Source organism: Cinclus cinclus, chromosome 13 (genome assembly GCF_963662255.1).
Source record: "Cinclus cinclus chromosome 13, bCinCin1.1, whole genome shotgun sequence".
Taxonomy (NCBI): Eukaryota; Metazoa; Chordata; class Aves; order Passeriformes; family Cinclidae; genus Cinclus; species Cinclus cinclus.
The window spans coordinates 19,573,395-19,588,551 of record NC_085058.1 but is presented as its reverse complement, the minus strand read 5'-3'; the positions used below and the strand labels follow the sequence as shown (position 1 = coordinate 19,588,551).

The following is a 15,157-nucleotide window of genomic DNA, read 5'->3' as shown; positions in this document are numbered from 1 at the left end:
CATTTTTCATCTTGTCTAGGTAGAAGTCAGTGCTAACAAGAGGAATTAGTGCTGGTTAAATAATCTGTAATTGTCAGAGATTCATATTGGGATGAAAACAAACCCCCAGCATTCAACTCCTTGCTGTATTTGATTCCTGGCTTTAGTTTTGATTAGAGGTAATGTACTGTTCTAATCCCTGAGTCTTTTAGTCTTGTTGCAGCAAGACATAAACCCAGGTGACATCACACTTGTACCTGTGGGTACTTTACATGATTTTTAGGCACTGAATTGCAAAATCAGGTACAGATCTGAAAGGAGCTCAGTGTGATTTGGGGGAGTTCTCTGCTGAGCTGCAGCCTGTGTGTCCATGCCGGGATTTTAAGCAGAGCAGTTCTATAAAGGCCCAGCCACATCAGTCTGATTCTCTTCCCACTGAAGTAAAATTCATTGATTGCAGGGAGTTTGAGCAGCTCACTCTCTAATTTAGAGTGTGTTCCTGAAAATTTCCTATGAGTAAATATTTTGTGGTGAAAATCAGCTCCTTTAACTTGAGGGGATCAGCCATAGTGAAAATTTGATGCATCTAAATTTTATCAGCCTTTCCACGAGTACCTAAATATATGTTATTTAAAATTGGTCATTTCAGTATCTATTCTGATCCTAAAGAAAAACAGTAGAGGCTGATACACCACTTAAGATTTGATTTATTCTTTAGCATGTTAACGATACCTTATATTCAGTAAGTTTGTTACAATTCTGGTTGCTTTTTTTCAGTAGAAAAACTGCTACCTCAACCCCCTTTTGATTTGCTGGATCCTCACATACATCTTTAAGTGTCCACATGTCACACAGATACTGGGCAGGATATTATCTTGTCCTCTAACATCACACTGATGATCAGAAACACAAAGTAAAGAGCAAACATGGTGAGCCCCAGTAGTTTGTTCATTTTCCATTTACAGACAGCAATAGAGAGAATCACAAACAGAAGCATGAGGAAAAGGAGAACAATTGCACAAAACAAACCATTGCTGCTGACTGCCACGGGGCTGAGGCCATTGAAGATAGAGAAAAGGAACCAGGGAACTGGCAGCCTGCAAGGAAAGGAAAAGTAATTGAAATAAATGTTTTAAGGCAGTTCATTTTCTGCATCATATCTAAACAATCTTTCTGAACTTCTACAGGGGGAAAAAATGCACAATTGTATTCAATGTACCTCAGCATAAATCTAAACTGGATGTTGTTCCTGTCAAAACTGCATTTGGATAATGCTTGCACTATCATAATACAAGAGTAAAATGGTTTGAAAATAATACCTAAGAATTAAGTCCCCTGGTGTGCTATAAGAAATGTCCTGATGGTTCAGGCACTGATACTGACCTTCACCAGGAGCTGCATGTCTCTTGAGTGAGCAGGTAAGGTTCCTGCCTGTACAGCTTTTAGTAGCCAAAGGTCTCTTGCCTTTTTGTCTTGAAAAATTGGTAATTTTGTGTTGATTAGAATTGGGTAAAGATAGTGGGCTGAGTTATAACAGTTTGTCCTTCCTGGCTGGGTCTGGGTTGGGTTTCTTCAAAAGAAAAAGGGTGCTCAGCTGCCCTTCATTAACTACAGCTAAAATGAAATTAACTGAGGCATGTTTGGTTTCAAACCAGGTAATTTTGTGTTTCAGAAGAAATGCACCTCTTGCATGGACCTGGTACTCACCCAACAGTGATGTCGAAGATGTTGCTGCCCACAGAACTGGACACAGCCATGTCCCCCAAGCCCTTCCGGGCCACGATGACACTGGTGATGAGGTCAGGGATGGAGGTGCCTGCTGCCAGTATGGTTAACCCCATAATTTCCTCTGATATCCCAATTGTTTCACCAACCTAATCAACATAACGTTGGGTAGGACTGTTAGCAATGGAACATGGAGTATAATTGCTCTGTATAGTGTTAGGGTTTGTGCCATATTTGAGTTAAAATATTCCATAAACATGGCAACATTTTTCTGCTTTATAGGATGAAAAAGTTCTATTTCACTGTGTCTGTTGATTCTGGATTTCTAGTGTAGGAAATCTGACCACAGTGAGCTAAGGTCAAGTCAGCTACAGCAAAATTTTCCTGTCCTCAGTCCTCTTCTGGATGTTGTCTACCTTTGCAAATTGAACATTAGCTGTGCAAGATCTAAGGGCCTTGGGAGATGACAGTCCTTGGATTTGTGGCATGATCAGATCTACTGTGCACGTGCAATATATCAATCAGTACAGATTAGGGTGCTGATCCTACAAGCTGGAAGTATTATTTCCCAGAATACCAGCTGAACATTAAGATGGGGGACTGAAGATGATTTAGCAGCTTCCAGAATCAGAACCTATATTTTCCTAGAATTTTAATTAGGTAATGGATAATTATGTTCTGCACAGGAACATTCATCAGTGAAAAGTCAGAATTAAGATAAATCTTGATGGTGCTTTTCCTTTCACTGATGCACAAACTCCCTTGGAAGCTCTCAGAAATAGATGAGTCTTTGTCAAATCAAGAAAAAAAAAAAGGAAATAAAAAATTCCCTTTTGGGTTCTAACAAAACAAAGTTTCTACTGTTGTGATGGATGACTGTAGCTGTAATTTATCAGATAAAATGCCACAGTAACACTGTCTCCTCTCTCTATCTACTTGTTCTGAAACGGGGATTTGCCATTTCAGAAAGAACAAAACCTCTCACCTGGTGAGCCCACCACACCATGAGATAAGAGAATGCAGCAATCCAGAGGATGGATCCAAAAAAAGTGATGACAAAGAATTTTTTTGACTCCTGTTGAAATCAAGTTTGAAAAGAAGAAAGAGAAGTTTCAGGGAAGTTAATAGTCCCCATTGAAAACTATTCACCTGAAACACTTGACTGCAATTGATTGCTTTAACTTGGACCCTGGTCTCTGCTGTTTTTCAGCTTGACCTGTAGTTGCTAGAATTTGTGGTTTATTAAATTAAGTCTCTGAAATGGCATTACACTGCAGCTGAGGTTCCTGTCCCACTCCCTGCAGCACTAACAGCCCTTCAACTATGCAAAGACTCCAGACATGGAAAAATGGACCCAGGGACTCTTGCCCAGAGGAAAGCCATAGCTCAGTTAATGACTCCAGTAGCAGAAGGAAGATAGATTCTTACTGGGTTTCTGACATCAGGCAGCGTGCTCCAGAGAGGAAAGACAATGGGAAAGAGGAAAAGGTAAATTGCTTGTTTTGTCCTTGATTCTGGCCATTCCAGAGATAAGGGCTCATCGTTTTCATCACCCTCTGTGCCATCACTGTCGCTGTCCTGGCTCTCAGAGCTGCTGTCATCTGAGGTGTCACTGCTTGAAGAGGGCTGTACCTCAGGATAAAAAAATCAAAAAGCCAATATATTTTCACACTAACAAGGAGCTGCAGTTACTCACCGTGGCCTCACCTGAGCAGAGCTCACATTTATAACCTGCTGAGGGCAGCCACAGCTCTTGTGGGACAGGATCTAGGCACACACCACCCCAGCACCTGTGTATTGTTAACTAATGGGCATCCATTAACTATAATCACCTTTTAGGCATAAATTGAGTATTTTATGTCCTTGAAAAACCTTTTTTCATTGGAACTGCCAAATAACATCACCTGAAAGGGATTTGGGGAGCCAAACAGAACAGTCTGCTACTGAGCACGGGACAAGCAGCTGCTCTTATCTCCCCTTACCCTTAAGTACCCTCTGACCTCAGAAGAGTCATTTGAGGAGACAATACTATCCAGTATCACTTTGTGTCATAATTTGGACCCAATCTGTGTTTGTAAGCCAAAGTGTTTCAGCTAGCATCTTAAATCACTACACCCAGAGCCTATTTATAGATGTCAGTGACATGGGCTGGGTTCTGTCCCAACAGCTCTGGAAAGGGAAGAAGGAAAGTACACATGAAGGTCAGCCTGGGTGGAGACTCAGTGCCTGTGCTCCTGATTTTGATACCTGTCCATCCTGTGGCACATCTGCCTTCCGTGTGTCTTGGCTGGGCTCAGAGTCACTGGCAGGAGGTACCTGGACTGTGCTTGCTTTCTTTTCCTCATCTGCAAAAGCAATAAGAAGGAATGCTGGTTTCAGTCATCCTGGATGGGTGGCCGACATATCAGGGCATCACATTCCCTGTGACCAGCAGGAGCTCTGAGCTCCCTACCACAGTGGTGGCATTTCAGATTAAATACCCTCAGATTCCTTAGGTTTGTTGTCTCCCTGACTGCTGTGATTGTGTTTGGTAAATCTGGGCAGAATTTGGTCCACTTGGAAGTCGAATGAGACCTTGGGGCTCCTCTGACCTTCCATGCAGAACTGCTGTAAGGGGCACAAGCGCAACAAGGAAATGCTAATTACCTTATCTACAGCTGATCAGCATTTCTTGGTTTGTTTCGGGATTCTGAAGACTGTATTAAAATCATCCTTAAAACCCAGAAAGGATGTCAAGCTTTGCTTCTCAGGTTCCCCCCCCCCAGCTCCCCTTTCCCTCCTTAGACCACTGAATTCTCCAGGGACCTGATACTCTTCAAGGCTTCTGAGAAATGACCGGGATGTGCTGCCAGACTTTAATCCCTGATCGTTTGGTGGGTATTCAAAAGCAAATAGGAAAGTGCTGACACATACAAAGAAATAACTGCAATGTCCTGCTGTTCCTGCATTAACCTGCAGAGCCAAGAACACGGAAACCTCTGTGGGAAGAGCAGAAATATGTATAACACAGAGCAGGGATGAGGGAGTGAAGTGTGGTGTTTAAAGCACGCACTAAGAATTTATTCAGGTTTTAAACAGTGCTTTTCTCAAGTTTGGGCTCATTCACCTCCATTAGGCCCAGTGCTGGGAGGTGCTGAGGTGCCTGTGCCTTGTGGAGCTGGGATCTTCCACAAAGAAGTTTCTTGGTGTTCAAAATCTCCAGCCTTGCTGGCAGCACAAATCTGTATTGTAGCACAGGTCAGCTCTGGCTCCAAGGCAGCCTTTTTGTCATGAGTGACAGAGAACCCCCCAAAAAATATTGAACTGACAGAGGACAGGGATAGGTTAAATGTTAGATTAGAATTTTTAATCTGTGAGGGTGGTGAGACCCTGACACAGGGTGCCCAGAGAAGCTGTGGCTGCTCCATCCCTGGAAGCATTGGACAGGGTTTGGAGCACCCTGGGATAGTAGAAGGTGTCCCTGCCCATGGCAGGGTGTGGAATGGGATGGTCTGTAAGGTTCCTTCCAACCCAAACCATTATATGATTCTGTGCTTCTGTCAAAGGAAGGCTGCACAGGTCCTTGGAATTGATACAAACTGTAGATTATTGCCTCTGGAGGAACCTTCTGTGCCCTTCTGCAAGTGTGTGAAGGTACTTTGTTTCAACAGACACCTCATTTGCAGGGTCTACCAAAGACCAGCAGCACCCAAGTGCTGTCTGCAATGCCCTGATTTCCCTCCTGCACTGTTCCATGGCCATTTCTAGTCCATTCTTGTAGCTCTCCCTGCCCTGCCTCACTAACAGTTCCTCTGGGGATGGCTGCTCCTGCCCATGCGCATTGATTGATTTCTACTGCATTGTTACAGCAGCCCTCTGTGCCCAGTAACAGCATGAAATTTGTGTCAGACCCCAGGGTTTCTTTGCCAGCCCTTGGGCTTTGCATTCTGGGAAGCTGAGGGCTTGCAGTGCACAAGGCAAACAGTGCTGGCTCTTCCTGCACTCACCTGGCTGGGAGCCTTGTCCTTCCAGGGTCTCAGCCTTGGCCTTGGCCATGTTGCTCAGGATGTCAACCCTGTCTTTAAATTTTGCTGTGGGTGAGAAGGACACGATCATCAGTGGCTGTCAGAGGAAAGCCCCCCTGGGCCTGTCTCCCCCAACACACACGTGCTCTTGCCCCCTTCCTCCTGCAGGTGCTGCAGCCAGGGGTTGTTCTGTCTGTGACCCCAGGTTTTGGCTGCTGTTAGCTGGTCATTGCTGTTGTATTTAATTGCTTCGTGCTACAGCAATTACACCAGAAGTTGGACATGGAACAGTTTAAGGAGAATCTAGAGGAATGAGAAATTTTTCCAGGTCAGTAATACAGAGGATATTTGTACTTCATAGGAAGAAAATGCAGAAAGAACAGAGGGGGAGTTTTGGTGCAATATCATCTTGTTCCAAATGGACTATTGATTTTTTTTCTAGGTTAGATTATGAGAAAACTGAAAATGACACCTTCTTCTTGTCATGTGGCTGTTGAAGTGGCTTTAGGGTGCTGCTTACAGCCTGGGGACCTGATGGGAATGGAAAATAAACACCTTTTATGTTTCAGTTTCCTGGAAAATTATTGACTTTTCTAAGTATACACAAGCATCTCTTGCTGGAGCTGATCTAAATTCCTGGTATCCAAGTTCAGCATGGTCCAAGCTGTCTGAGAGATGATCTTCACCAGCACAGGTCTGGTCCTCTCTTTCTGGGACTGCTGAGGGTTTCTTCAACTGTAGACCAAGCTCTGTTTTACTCAGCTGAGCTGCTTTTTTACTGGTTTACAGTGAACTGTGAAACTGTGTGTCCCTATAGTTGTTTTTTGCTCAAAATCTTACTGACTCTCAGTGAAAGTGAACGAGAATGGGCTCAAAGAAAAGCCCCATTTTGCTCTAATCTATGTCCTCTGTTGAGCTGCACACCCAATGACTGAGGGTCACTGAGTTTGCACATGGGCAGTAGCCACATGGAATCTGGCAATGCTGTGTTTGGCTTGTGTGCAGGGCTGTACATTAATTTCTTCTGAAAGTTTTATCACACTGATTTAATCTGCTGTGTTGTTGACTACGCACGTAGAAGGTGCTGTTGTCATATGCCACAAGGGCAGGGCCCTGCCACATTATTAATCACAGTGACATTGAGATAATGGAAATAGCAGGTCCAGCCATGTGGGCAGAACTGTTGTTCTGAGCTGAACCTTGTGAAAATCAGTGAATTCTGCTGTATGTCCAATAACTGTGCCCAGCTCAGACATTCAGACCTCAGGGGATAAGTCCTGCTCTGGTGAGAGTCCTGCTATTATCTGACAGAAACATCTTTCACCAGCTGGAATTTCCACTGAGCGCTGGAATGGCTGGACTGACATGAAATTATCATGGAGCACCAGAATGGTTTGGGTTGGAAGGGACCTTGAAGGCCATCCAGTGCCACCCCTGCCATGGGCAGGGACACCTCCCACTGTCCCAGGTTGCGGCAAGCCTCATCCAACCTAGCCTTGGACAATTCCAAGGATACAGGGGCAGCCATAGCTTCTCTGGGCACCCTGTGCCAGGGTATAGCCACCCTTGCAGGTAAGAATTTCTAATCAAAATGATAATTTCTTCTCCTTTGAAAAGCTGGCTGGGTCTCAAGAGCCTGACTCTCCCATGCTCCTTGTCAATACTGAAGTTCAGTGAGGGGAATGTGAAGTGTTGGCTTCCTTCCCCTGTGTTTGTGCACAAGCACATCCCTCAGTGCAGGGTAGAGTTTTTGCTCCCAGTCTCCTCTAAGCACTGTGCAATGCATCCTTCTGTGTGGCTTTCCCCTGAAGCTGCTGCAAAAGCTCCTGTCAGCAGGGTCAGGGCGGTCAGGCTCAGCCTGAGATTATGGAAATTCAAGCTCCTGGCTTGCTGCCCTCAGCCAGGCTGCATGCAGGCTGGGAGCATGAGTGGAGCCCAGGAGCATCTCTGTCAGGATAAACAGATTAGGCCCGGGCCACTGTCCACTTCTCATGAGACCCGCCTCGTTTAAAAGGGTGTTAATTCCTCTGACACACAATTCCTGCAGGAGGGACTGAGATTGGAGGCAGAGCTGGCTCTAAGCTGGCCAGATCTGCAGGTCAGCACAGGGAGGGAGGATGTCCATGGGCTCAGTCTGTGCTGTGCTGGATCAGCTATGCAGGGCAGTGTCCCTCAGTCCCCTGGGGCATTCACTGCTTGGCAACTCTGTCCCCAGGACTGAGAACCCATCACACAGGACATGTCTTTGTCCAGTGGCCCTGAGATGCTCTCCAGGAGAATTCTTGTCCTATGAATTGACAGTACCCAGGATGGACTTCAGGTGGCAGCTGAGCTTCTACCTTGAATTTGGCTCTTACATTTAATTCACTCTTCTAATATTCAATCTAACAGGACTGACAAAACAACCAGCAGGGAGGATCTTTTTCCTTTATAATTTCGCATGAACCTGAAGGATTTGGAGATTCTACTGTATAAAAGTGGAAGTATAAAAAAAAGTCCTGTGATTCCTTTTTCCCCTCTGTATCATGATTCTCTTACAACAAATGATGGAATGCTAATGAAGTAAGGAGAAGCTGTAGCTGCCTTCAGCCTTCTCCAGCCTGCAACAGTGCCCACTGCTCTGGTCTAATTTCCAAAATCATTACCTTGTTAACTGAGGCATAGTGAGGGCAGGCAGCTCTGACAACCTCTCTGCTGGAGTCTTTTGCTTCATTCAAAAAGAAATGAAGGCTTCTGCCTTGTTCCCTGTGTGACTAGAGTTTAAAGAATCTGGTAGTATGGCTAGAGGTTCAGAAATTAGAGGGCTCCTATGCATTTCCAAAATCCTTGCTCCCTTTAATTCCCCAACAGTTCCCTCTGGTGTCTAATGGGATGCTTTGGAAAAGATCTCATGCTCTTCTTCTATTCGCTTTCAAAGGAAGAGGGGGAAAAGGACAAAAGAACAAACTTTCTAGAAATTCCTAATTTAAAAAAGGCACATTGAAATTAAAAAGTTATATCAAAAATATAATTCAGGATGCCATGTAAATATCAGAACTTCTAAAGTAAACATGTAGTTTCCCTGAGACTTAAGTAATGATACCTTCCTAATACAAAAAGAAAAAAAAAAAACACATTCTGAACTCAATCCACTCTTCAAATGAGAAATTTTGTTTCACACAAAGGTTGTTGCAGCTTTGTGTTTCATGCTTCTTCTGTATTTCCAAGACCTCTGCCCCTGAAATTTGGGTTTGGAGGCCCAGTGCTGGCAGCTTTTCTATGTTCTGGACCTTACTGCCCTGAAACCACTTCTGTGCTGCCCCAGAAAAAGTGAGGGCAGCCAAAAGAAGGAAACTCTACCCTGACTGATTGCAGCAGGTCCAGTGAGGAACTGCTGAGCAACTGTTGGCAACCTTTTCTTTCTGTCAGGTGTTCATTTCCATAGCCTGTAAGTGCTGATGCTACAGGCCTTGGCAAAAAGGAACAAGGGCCCTTGAGGGAATATAAATTGCTTTGGGATCATCTACTATGTGGCAGCCTAATTACAGGAATGTGCCTGGTACAGAGAGTGCTGCACACACAGCAAAGACAGGGACAGTGTTGGTGATCCATGGGAAGCAGGCACAGGGTCCCACAGGGCTGCAGGGCTGTTAACACAGGACTAGGAACTATTAACATGTCAGAACACAAGTCTTCATATGCCTTGGCAGTCTCAAATCCCTTCCCAGATCCTTCCTTGGGATGTCATTCCATCCATTTGGCCAAGCTCCTCATGGCACTTAGGTTTCTCAGTTTATGCATAAATTCCTTTACTCCAGACTCTCTTTTCTTCAGCTAGGAATTTATCAGATTAAGGAGTATCTCCTACAAGGAACACAGGATTTGGCACATGGGCTCCTTCATTTTGACTGCTGAGCTGTTGTAATATCAGTAATTTTATTGTTCTATTTTATAAGGCGCTGTCTCTTTTCTCACAGCCTTGAGTGCTGCAGGCACGTACCTAGGGCAGAAGTTTTGCCATTTACTCAGCGACATTAGTGAAGTAAAGGGTCTGGGAAATAAAAACCTCCTGGAGAGGCTGTCTCAGCCCGTGTCCGCACCCCGCACGGTCCCTGCGGCGTCATTCCCAGATAGGCACGGTCACACTCCCATCTAGTGGCTGCCGCACACACACGGAACTCGCATCCTGCCGGGCTGCCGGCAAAGGCTTAGGTTGGATGTCAGGAAAAATTTCTGCACCTAAAGGGTTCTCAAGCCCTGGCACAGAGAGTCACCATCCCCGAAGGGGTTTAAAGGGTGTGTAGAAGGGGCGCTTGGGGACACGTGGCCTTGGCAGTGCTGGGGAACAGTTGTACTTGATGATCTTAAAGTTCAACCTAAATGAGTCTGATTCTCTGTTATGAGTAGGGAAGTTCTCTCTGAGAGAAGATCCAAATTGGTCCCCCAGTTCTGTTTATTCCTTATTCTTCAGCAAGGGCAGTGACTTGCAACTGCATGGAAAGCTCCCAGCAGCTTATTCTGGGCTGAGCTGGCTGGGGCTGTCCTTGGCCTGGGCTGCCGACCTCAGCCCCCCACAACTCTCCTACTGAGGGGTCCCAGACTTTCACCAGGGCACCAGCCTGGACCAGAAAGCCAAGCCTGTGGTGGCCTGGGGTGCAAACCCTGAGGAGTCTGGCTCTTGTTAAGCTACTGTTCATAACACATTGGGTGCCTTCACCGGAATCTGTCAAAGCAGACACTGATCTGCCTTGCTGTCCTCCTCCAGCCTCCTTTGTTCCCTCAATCGGTTTGTGCACCTGGGATTCTGATCTGGAGAGTCCTCTTTGTAACCTCTGTGAGGGACACGAGAGGTGTTGATCTGCTTAGCTTCAATCTCTCTTTCAATGGGCACCAGATAATCTCTTTAGAACAAGTAGGGCAGTGGAGGGGTGGGGCATGTGTAGAGTTAGGAAAGAAAAATCTTAGAAATGTTTTTTTTTTTTAAATGTGCTTCACTATTTCTTTGAAAATAAACCTCCATAGTGTGATTTGATTGAAGTTAATATAAAGCAACATGTTAAAAGGCTGTGTACAAAGACCCTGGTCTGTCTGGAGATGAGGCTTCTCTGCACCCTGGGCAACTTAAAAGAGGTTTTGAACATGAGCTGGTCCTTCCCTGGCAGTGGGGAGCCACCCATTGCCTGCACAGGACTGTGGGCACACTTTGCCATGGGAGGGATGATAGGTGGGCCTTTAGAGGTGTCAGCCTGAATCACACAAAATTGGTCTCACCATCATGATTAGAATCTCAGCTGGGATTTTAACCAATGTCGAAAAAGATAATTCTTCAAGGGTTTTAACTTCTTTTTGTGCTGGTGTTTCAGGGCTGGGATGAGGTTTGAGCTAAAAAGAGGAAGATGCGGCGTGCTATGGAATGGAGGAAGCCTGTAATTCACATTTGCTGCCCCTGCAGTCAGAGAGACAGCAGAGACGAGGGATGCCACCACTTCCAGGGAACCCCAGCAGCAGCAGCTGCCACCACAGCAGTAACCAGCTTGGCACAGGAAAAGTAGATATGGCAGGACCAAAACATGAGGTGTTTGTGCTTGCCAGCCATGCGATCAGAAGGAGCACATCCCACTGCCACAGAGCTACCCACTCCTGACACCATCTGTGGTACTCAGCTGCACCCCAAGGGTGACTTGCTGACCCCAAAATACTGATTGTATTCCCAGTGAAACCACTCAGGGGTGTGAACCCAAGGCCCTCTGGTGTGGAGCATCCACTCACCTTCTGCCAGGGGGTCCAGGGTGTGGATCATGAGCTGGACGATGGTGCCGCGCATCTGAGAGTTGTGCAGGGAAGCCGAGCTGCTGCCCCGCTGCAGGACTGGCCCAGGCTGTGGGAAGGCACAAAGCCAGTCAGTTCCAGTTTCCTTGTCCTCTACATCAAACAAGGCCTCTCCAAGACATGGAACAGCAATTCAACGGCAGCAGAGGAATCAGCTGTTCAGTGTTTGCTATGGGAAAGGATAGACCCTGCCAGACTCTGCTATGAGAGCCAGGGAAGAAATTTGGCCATGAAACCAGGTAAGAAGAGTCACTTTCTGAATTTCTATATGCCCGTTTTATAGCAGAGAATGAGCAGCACTCTTCTAGTTAAATCCACCTGGGAAGCCTGAGCTGTCTCTTAAATTTTATAAAAATTCCTTTAAGGACAGGACTCAGCCAGGTGTCCTCTTAAGCAAACTGTGGCCATTGTGCCTGATATGATACAGGCTTTGGTCCAAGTTTCTTGACACAGGAGTTGACACTTTTATTTATGACCTGACATGGGGAGAGATTCAAAATACCATGACTTCAGATCCCTGTAAAGTTGCTTAGACCTACCTGCAGCTTCCTCACTCCTGGTGGCTTCATTGTTCCATCATCTACAATTGCCCTGGTGCTTGTCTGCAAGCAACGAAGAACAGAAATGACCAATCACCTCTGCTGCTTCAGGATCTAATGATCCTTCAGGCTGCTGCCTGTGGGGAAGTGGCACAGTGACACAAATGTCCATGGATGCTACTGAAAGAACCAAAGCCATGAGCCTCCTTAAAAGCATTGCCTTCTGAGAAAAACAGGATTCTACCTTGGGCCTCCCAGTGAGGATGCAGGCACCTGGGGACAGACTGACAGCTGATTCCTGTAGCTACAGACAGAGCCAGACTTCATCCCCAAACATCTGTATTCTTACCAATTTTCGAGCAGACTGAAGGTGCAAAGGGGATTTTTTTTTACAGTGATTAGCATTACTTTCCATAATTTATAATTTCTGTGATTATTTTTTCCCAAGAGATAGGTTCAGCAGCTCTCTATAATGCTACTAAACATTAGTAAGAGTTCTCTGGAAACTTCAAGTTGCAGGGTGGATTCAATTTGTGATGCATGGTGATGTCCACAGTGATGTGTGTGTGTGTCACTTCAGTTTCTTGCACGTGTATCCCATTGGAATATAACTCAGGAGCTTTCAGGACTCCCAGCTGTGAGCACTGTCTAAACAACAAACCAGGAGTAGGAAAGAGAAGCAGTTTCTCAATTCTGCACCACTTAACTATCCTCACTCTCCTTTATCTGCTTCCTTCCTGTCCTTAAATGATGTGGAGTACCAAGATGAGAAAGCAAAGCATGCTTGAGAGTCAGGAACACATCTGCCTAGCAGAGCATGCAGTGCCAGGGGACAGTTTGAAATCTGCTGGCATGGAATTGGGTTTGGGCACTTCAATGTGGTTGTCAAATGCTGTCCAGGAGAGCAGGAATAGTTGCTAAAGCTGCCAGATGCCTTTCTGTGCTGCTGATCAACATCCCAGCAACACATCTGGCTTCAGAGAGGGAAAAGAGAATTTCCTCCAACATCTCCCAGTTGCAAGAGGCTGGCACATAAGCCTTTTTCTCCATTTACCAGAACTGTCTAATCTTATTCCCAGACCAAGAATGTCTTCCTGCAAGTGTTGTTCCTGAAACTTCTTTATGACAACCAAGTAAGCAAAATACCACACACATCTTTGAAAGCAGCTGAGAGACATTTAGTAATTGCATAGGTAGAACTCCCTTTTAGTGATGTCCTCTGATTTCTTAGAAACTCTCTAGTTTGCATTTCCCTCATTCTAAAACCGTAATTAATGACCAGTACCTTTATTCTGAGGTTCAAATATGTGCTTTGTGAAGGAGATGCAGTTTTTCTTTGTGGTTTACAGTAGAAAGTTATTTCCAACTTGCCCTCTAAACTCTAAGTACACCAACCTTCTGCATATGCTCTGGTGATGCTGCCTGCACAGCATTTAGCTTCTTTTTCAGCTCCTGCTTCACCCATTGCTCTAGGAACACATTCTGTTTCATGGTGAACACGTATGTGGCATAGGCAGTCAGTAAAAGGAGGCTTTCCCACCAATCAATGACACTGTCTAGGAAAAACAGGATGAGCATCAGTAAGTCTACAATGTAGAATGAGATGTCTCTAAATAAGGGCCACCATGTCAGGTGGAGTATCTGCCTCGAGAAGAGGGCACAGGTGCCAATGACAAAGAGGATATTAAACACTGCTGAGCCCACAATGGTACCGATGCCGACATTGCTGTGTGAGATGAAGACACCTATGAGGGACGTGAAGAGTTCTGGTGCTGATCCACCTGCTGCCATGAAGGTGGCTCCAGCCACATCTTCAGAGATCTGCAACTTCTCAGTGATCACTCCCAAAGCAGGGACAAAATACTCATCACACACTATGGCCAAGGCCACAAATACATACATCATGCCAAAGATGTGAAGTACAACCCACCCTTGCCTGCGTTCTTCCACACTGAACAGATCCTGGGGATATTCTCCTTTGGACTCATAGGGTGTTTTTTTATCTGGGGAGCTTTCACTGGCATTTTCTTGCTGTGGGGTTGTACCCACTGATGTAGTGACGGGCACGGTTGGCTCAGGATCCACATAGATACAATGCCTTATTTTGGGTACTGTGGCATTGCCTCTTACAGCAGTCTTGTTGCTGGGGAGGTCCCTGGAAGTCACTCTGACAGGGTCCATGAGTTGAGGGGCTCTGTGTGATGCTGGAAGGGCAGAGGGGCTGAACTGGAGCTGGTAGAAAGAGAAGACCAACACTATGGCAAGCAAGAAAAGGATTCGGTTCCTCCGTAGCCTCCTCCTCCGTGGTAAATGCATTTCCTAAAGGTTCAAAACTCAGAGCCGTGTCCAGAAGCCACTGAAGACTTCACTTGGTCAGCAGTTTGCTGATCTGGAACATTAGGAGTGGAACTGCACGGCACAAAATGGGGAATCCTGCAAAAGAAAATCTGGTGTGAAAAACAAAGTACTGCAACCTTCTGCCATTTGGGCAGCAATGCTTCACTGACTGCTCATCTGTATTTCCATAAAAAGAAATGGAGGTAAACGAGTAAAGACAGATCTAGATCCAGGTTTCAGTCTATTTTTTTAATATGACTGCAGGCTATGCTGATTAATAATCAAATGTTTGGCTTAACAGAGAGGAGTTGGCTGAGGCAGTCCAATCCAAGCTGAATTCTGATTCCACCAAATGCCCATACCCAGGAGCTGTTAAGGACTGTATTTACCAGAGTCCAGTTGTTATTCTGTAATATTATCAATTGGGTCAGTGTTCTTCAGGAGAAGTGGATATGGCATCTGTCAAGGAACCAACTTTAAATTGCTAAAAAACAATGCTCTGAGGACAAGTGCAAGCTGTTCAAATCTCCCTCCTAAGCCAGTTATTCACCAAAATAACGTCAGGGGGATGGAAACTGGTTTAGAGTTCCCAGTGATGCTGCTCCGTGGCTTTCCAGCCTTTCACTCCCCAGGAGACCATCCAAGCACGAGTCATTTTTTTCCTTCAGTTTAAGCAGAGGGTGAGGAAGACATGGTTCTAGTAAAACTGGGGGTGCTGAGCAGCCATTTGTTTCTATGACTACATCTTTTCAGGGCTTTCTGTAG

The 15,157-nt window shown here is 45.5% G+C and overlaps 1 protein-coding gene and 1 long non-coding RNA gene across 2 annotated transcripts; one reads left to right on the top strand and one right to left on the bottom strand.

Moving 5' to 3' along the window:
- Positions 1 to 62: 62 nt before the first annotated feature.
- On the bottom strand, positions 63 to 14,371 carry SLC24A1 (solute carrier family 24 member 1). Its single transcript, XM_062501273.1, has 9 exons — positions 13,451 to 14,371; positions 12,056 to 12,118; positions 11,457 to 11,565; positions 5,685 to 5,774; positions 3,952 to 4,049; positions 3,133 to 3,330; positions 2,690 to 2,779; positions 1,687 to 1,853; positions 63 to 1,076 (listed from the first exon to the last, which is right to left on the bottom strand). Exons 1-9 carry the CDS (start codon positions 14,369 to 14,371, stop codon positions 827 to 829), a joined length of 1,986 nt encoding a protein of 661 aa, XP_062357257.1. The 3' UTR covers positions 63 to 826.
- LOC134049079 (uncharacterized) lies at positions 1,069 to 11,322 on the top strand. The gene is made up of 4 exons (XR_009933588.1): positions 1,069 to 1,397; positions 1,652 to 1,778; positions 2,671 to 3,192; positions 11,051 to 11,322. It is a non-coding gene; the product is annotated as an uncharacterized LOC134049079 (long non-coding RNA).
- Positions 14,372 to 15,157: the final 786 nt, after the last annotated feature.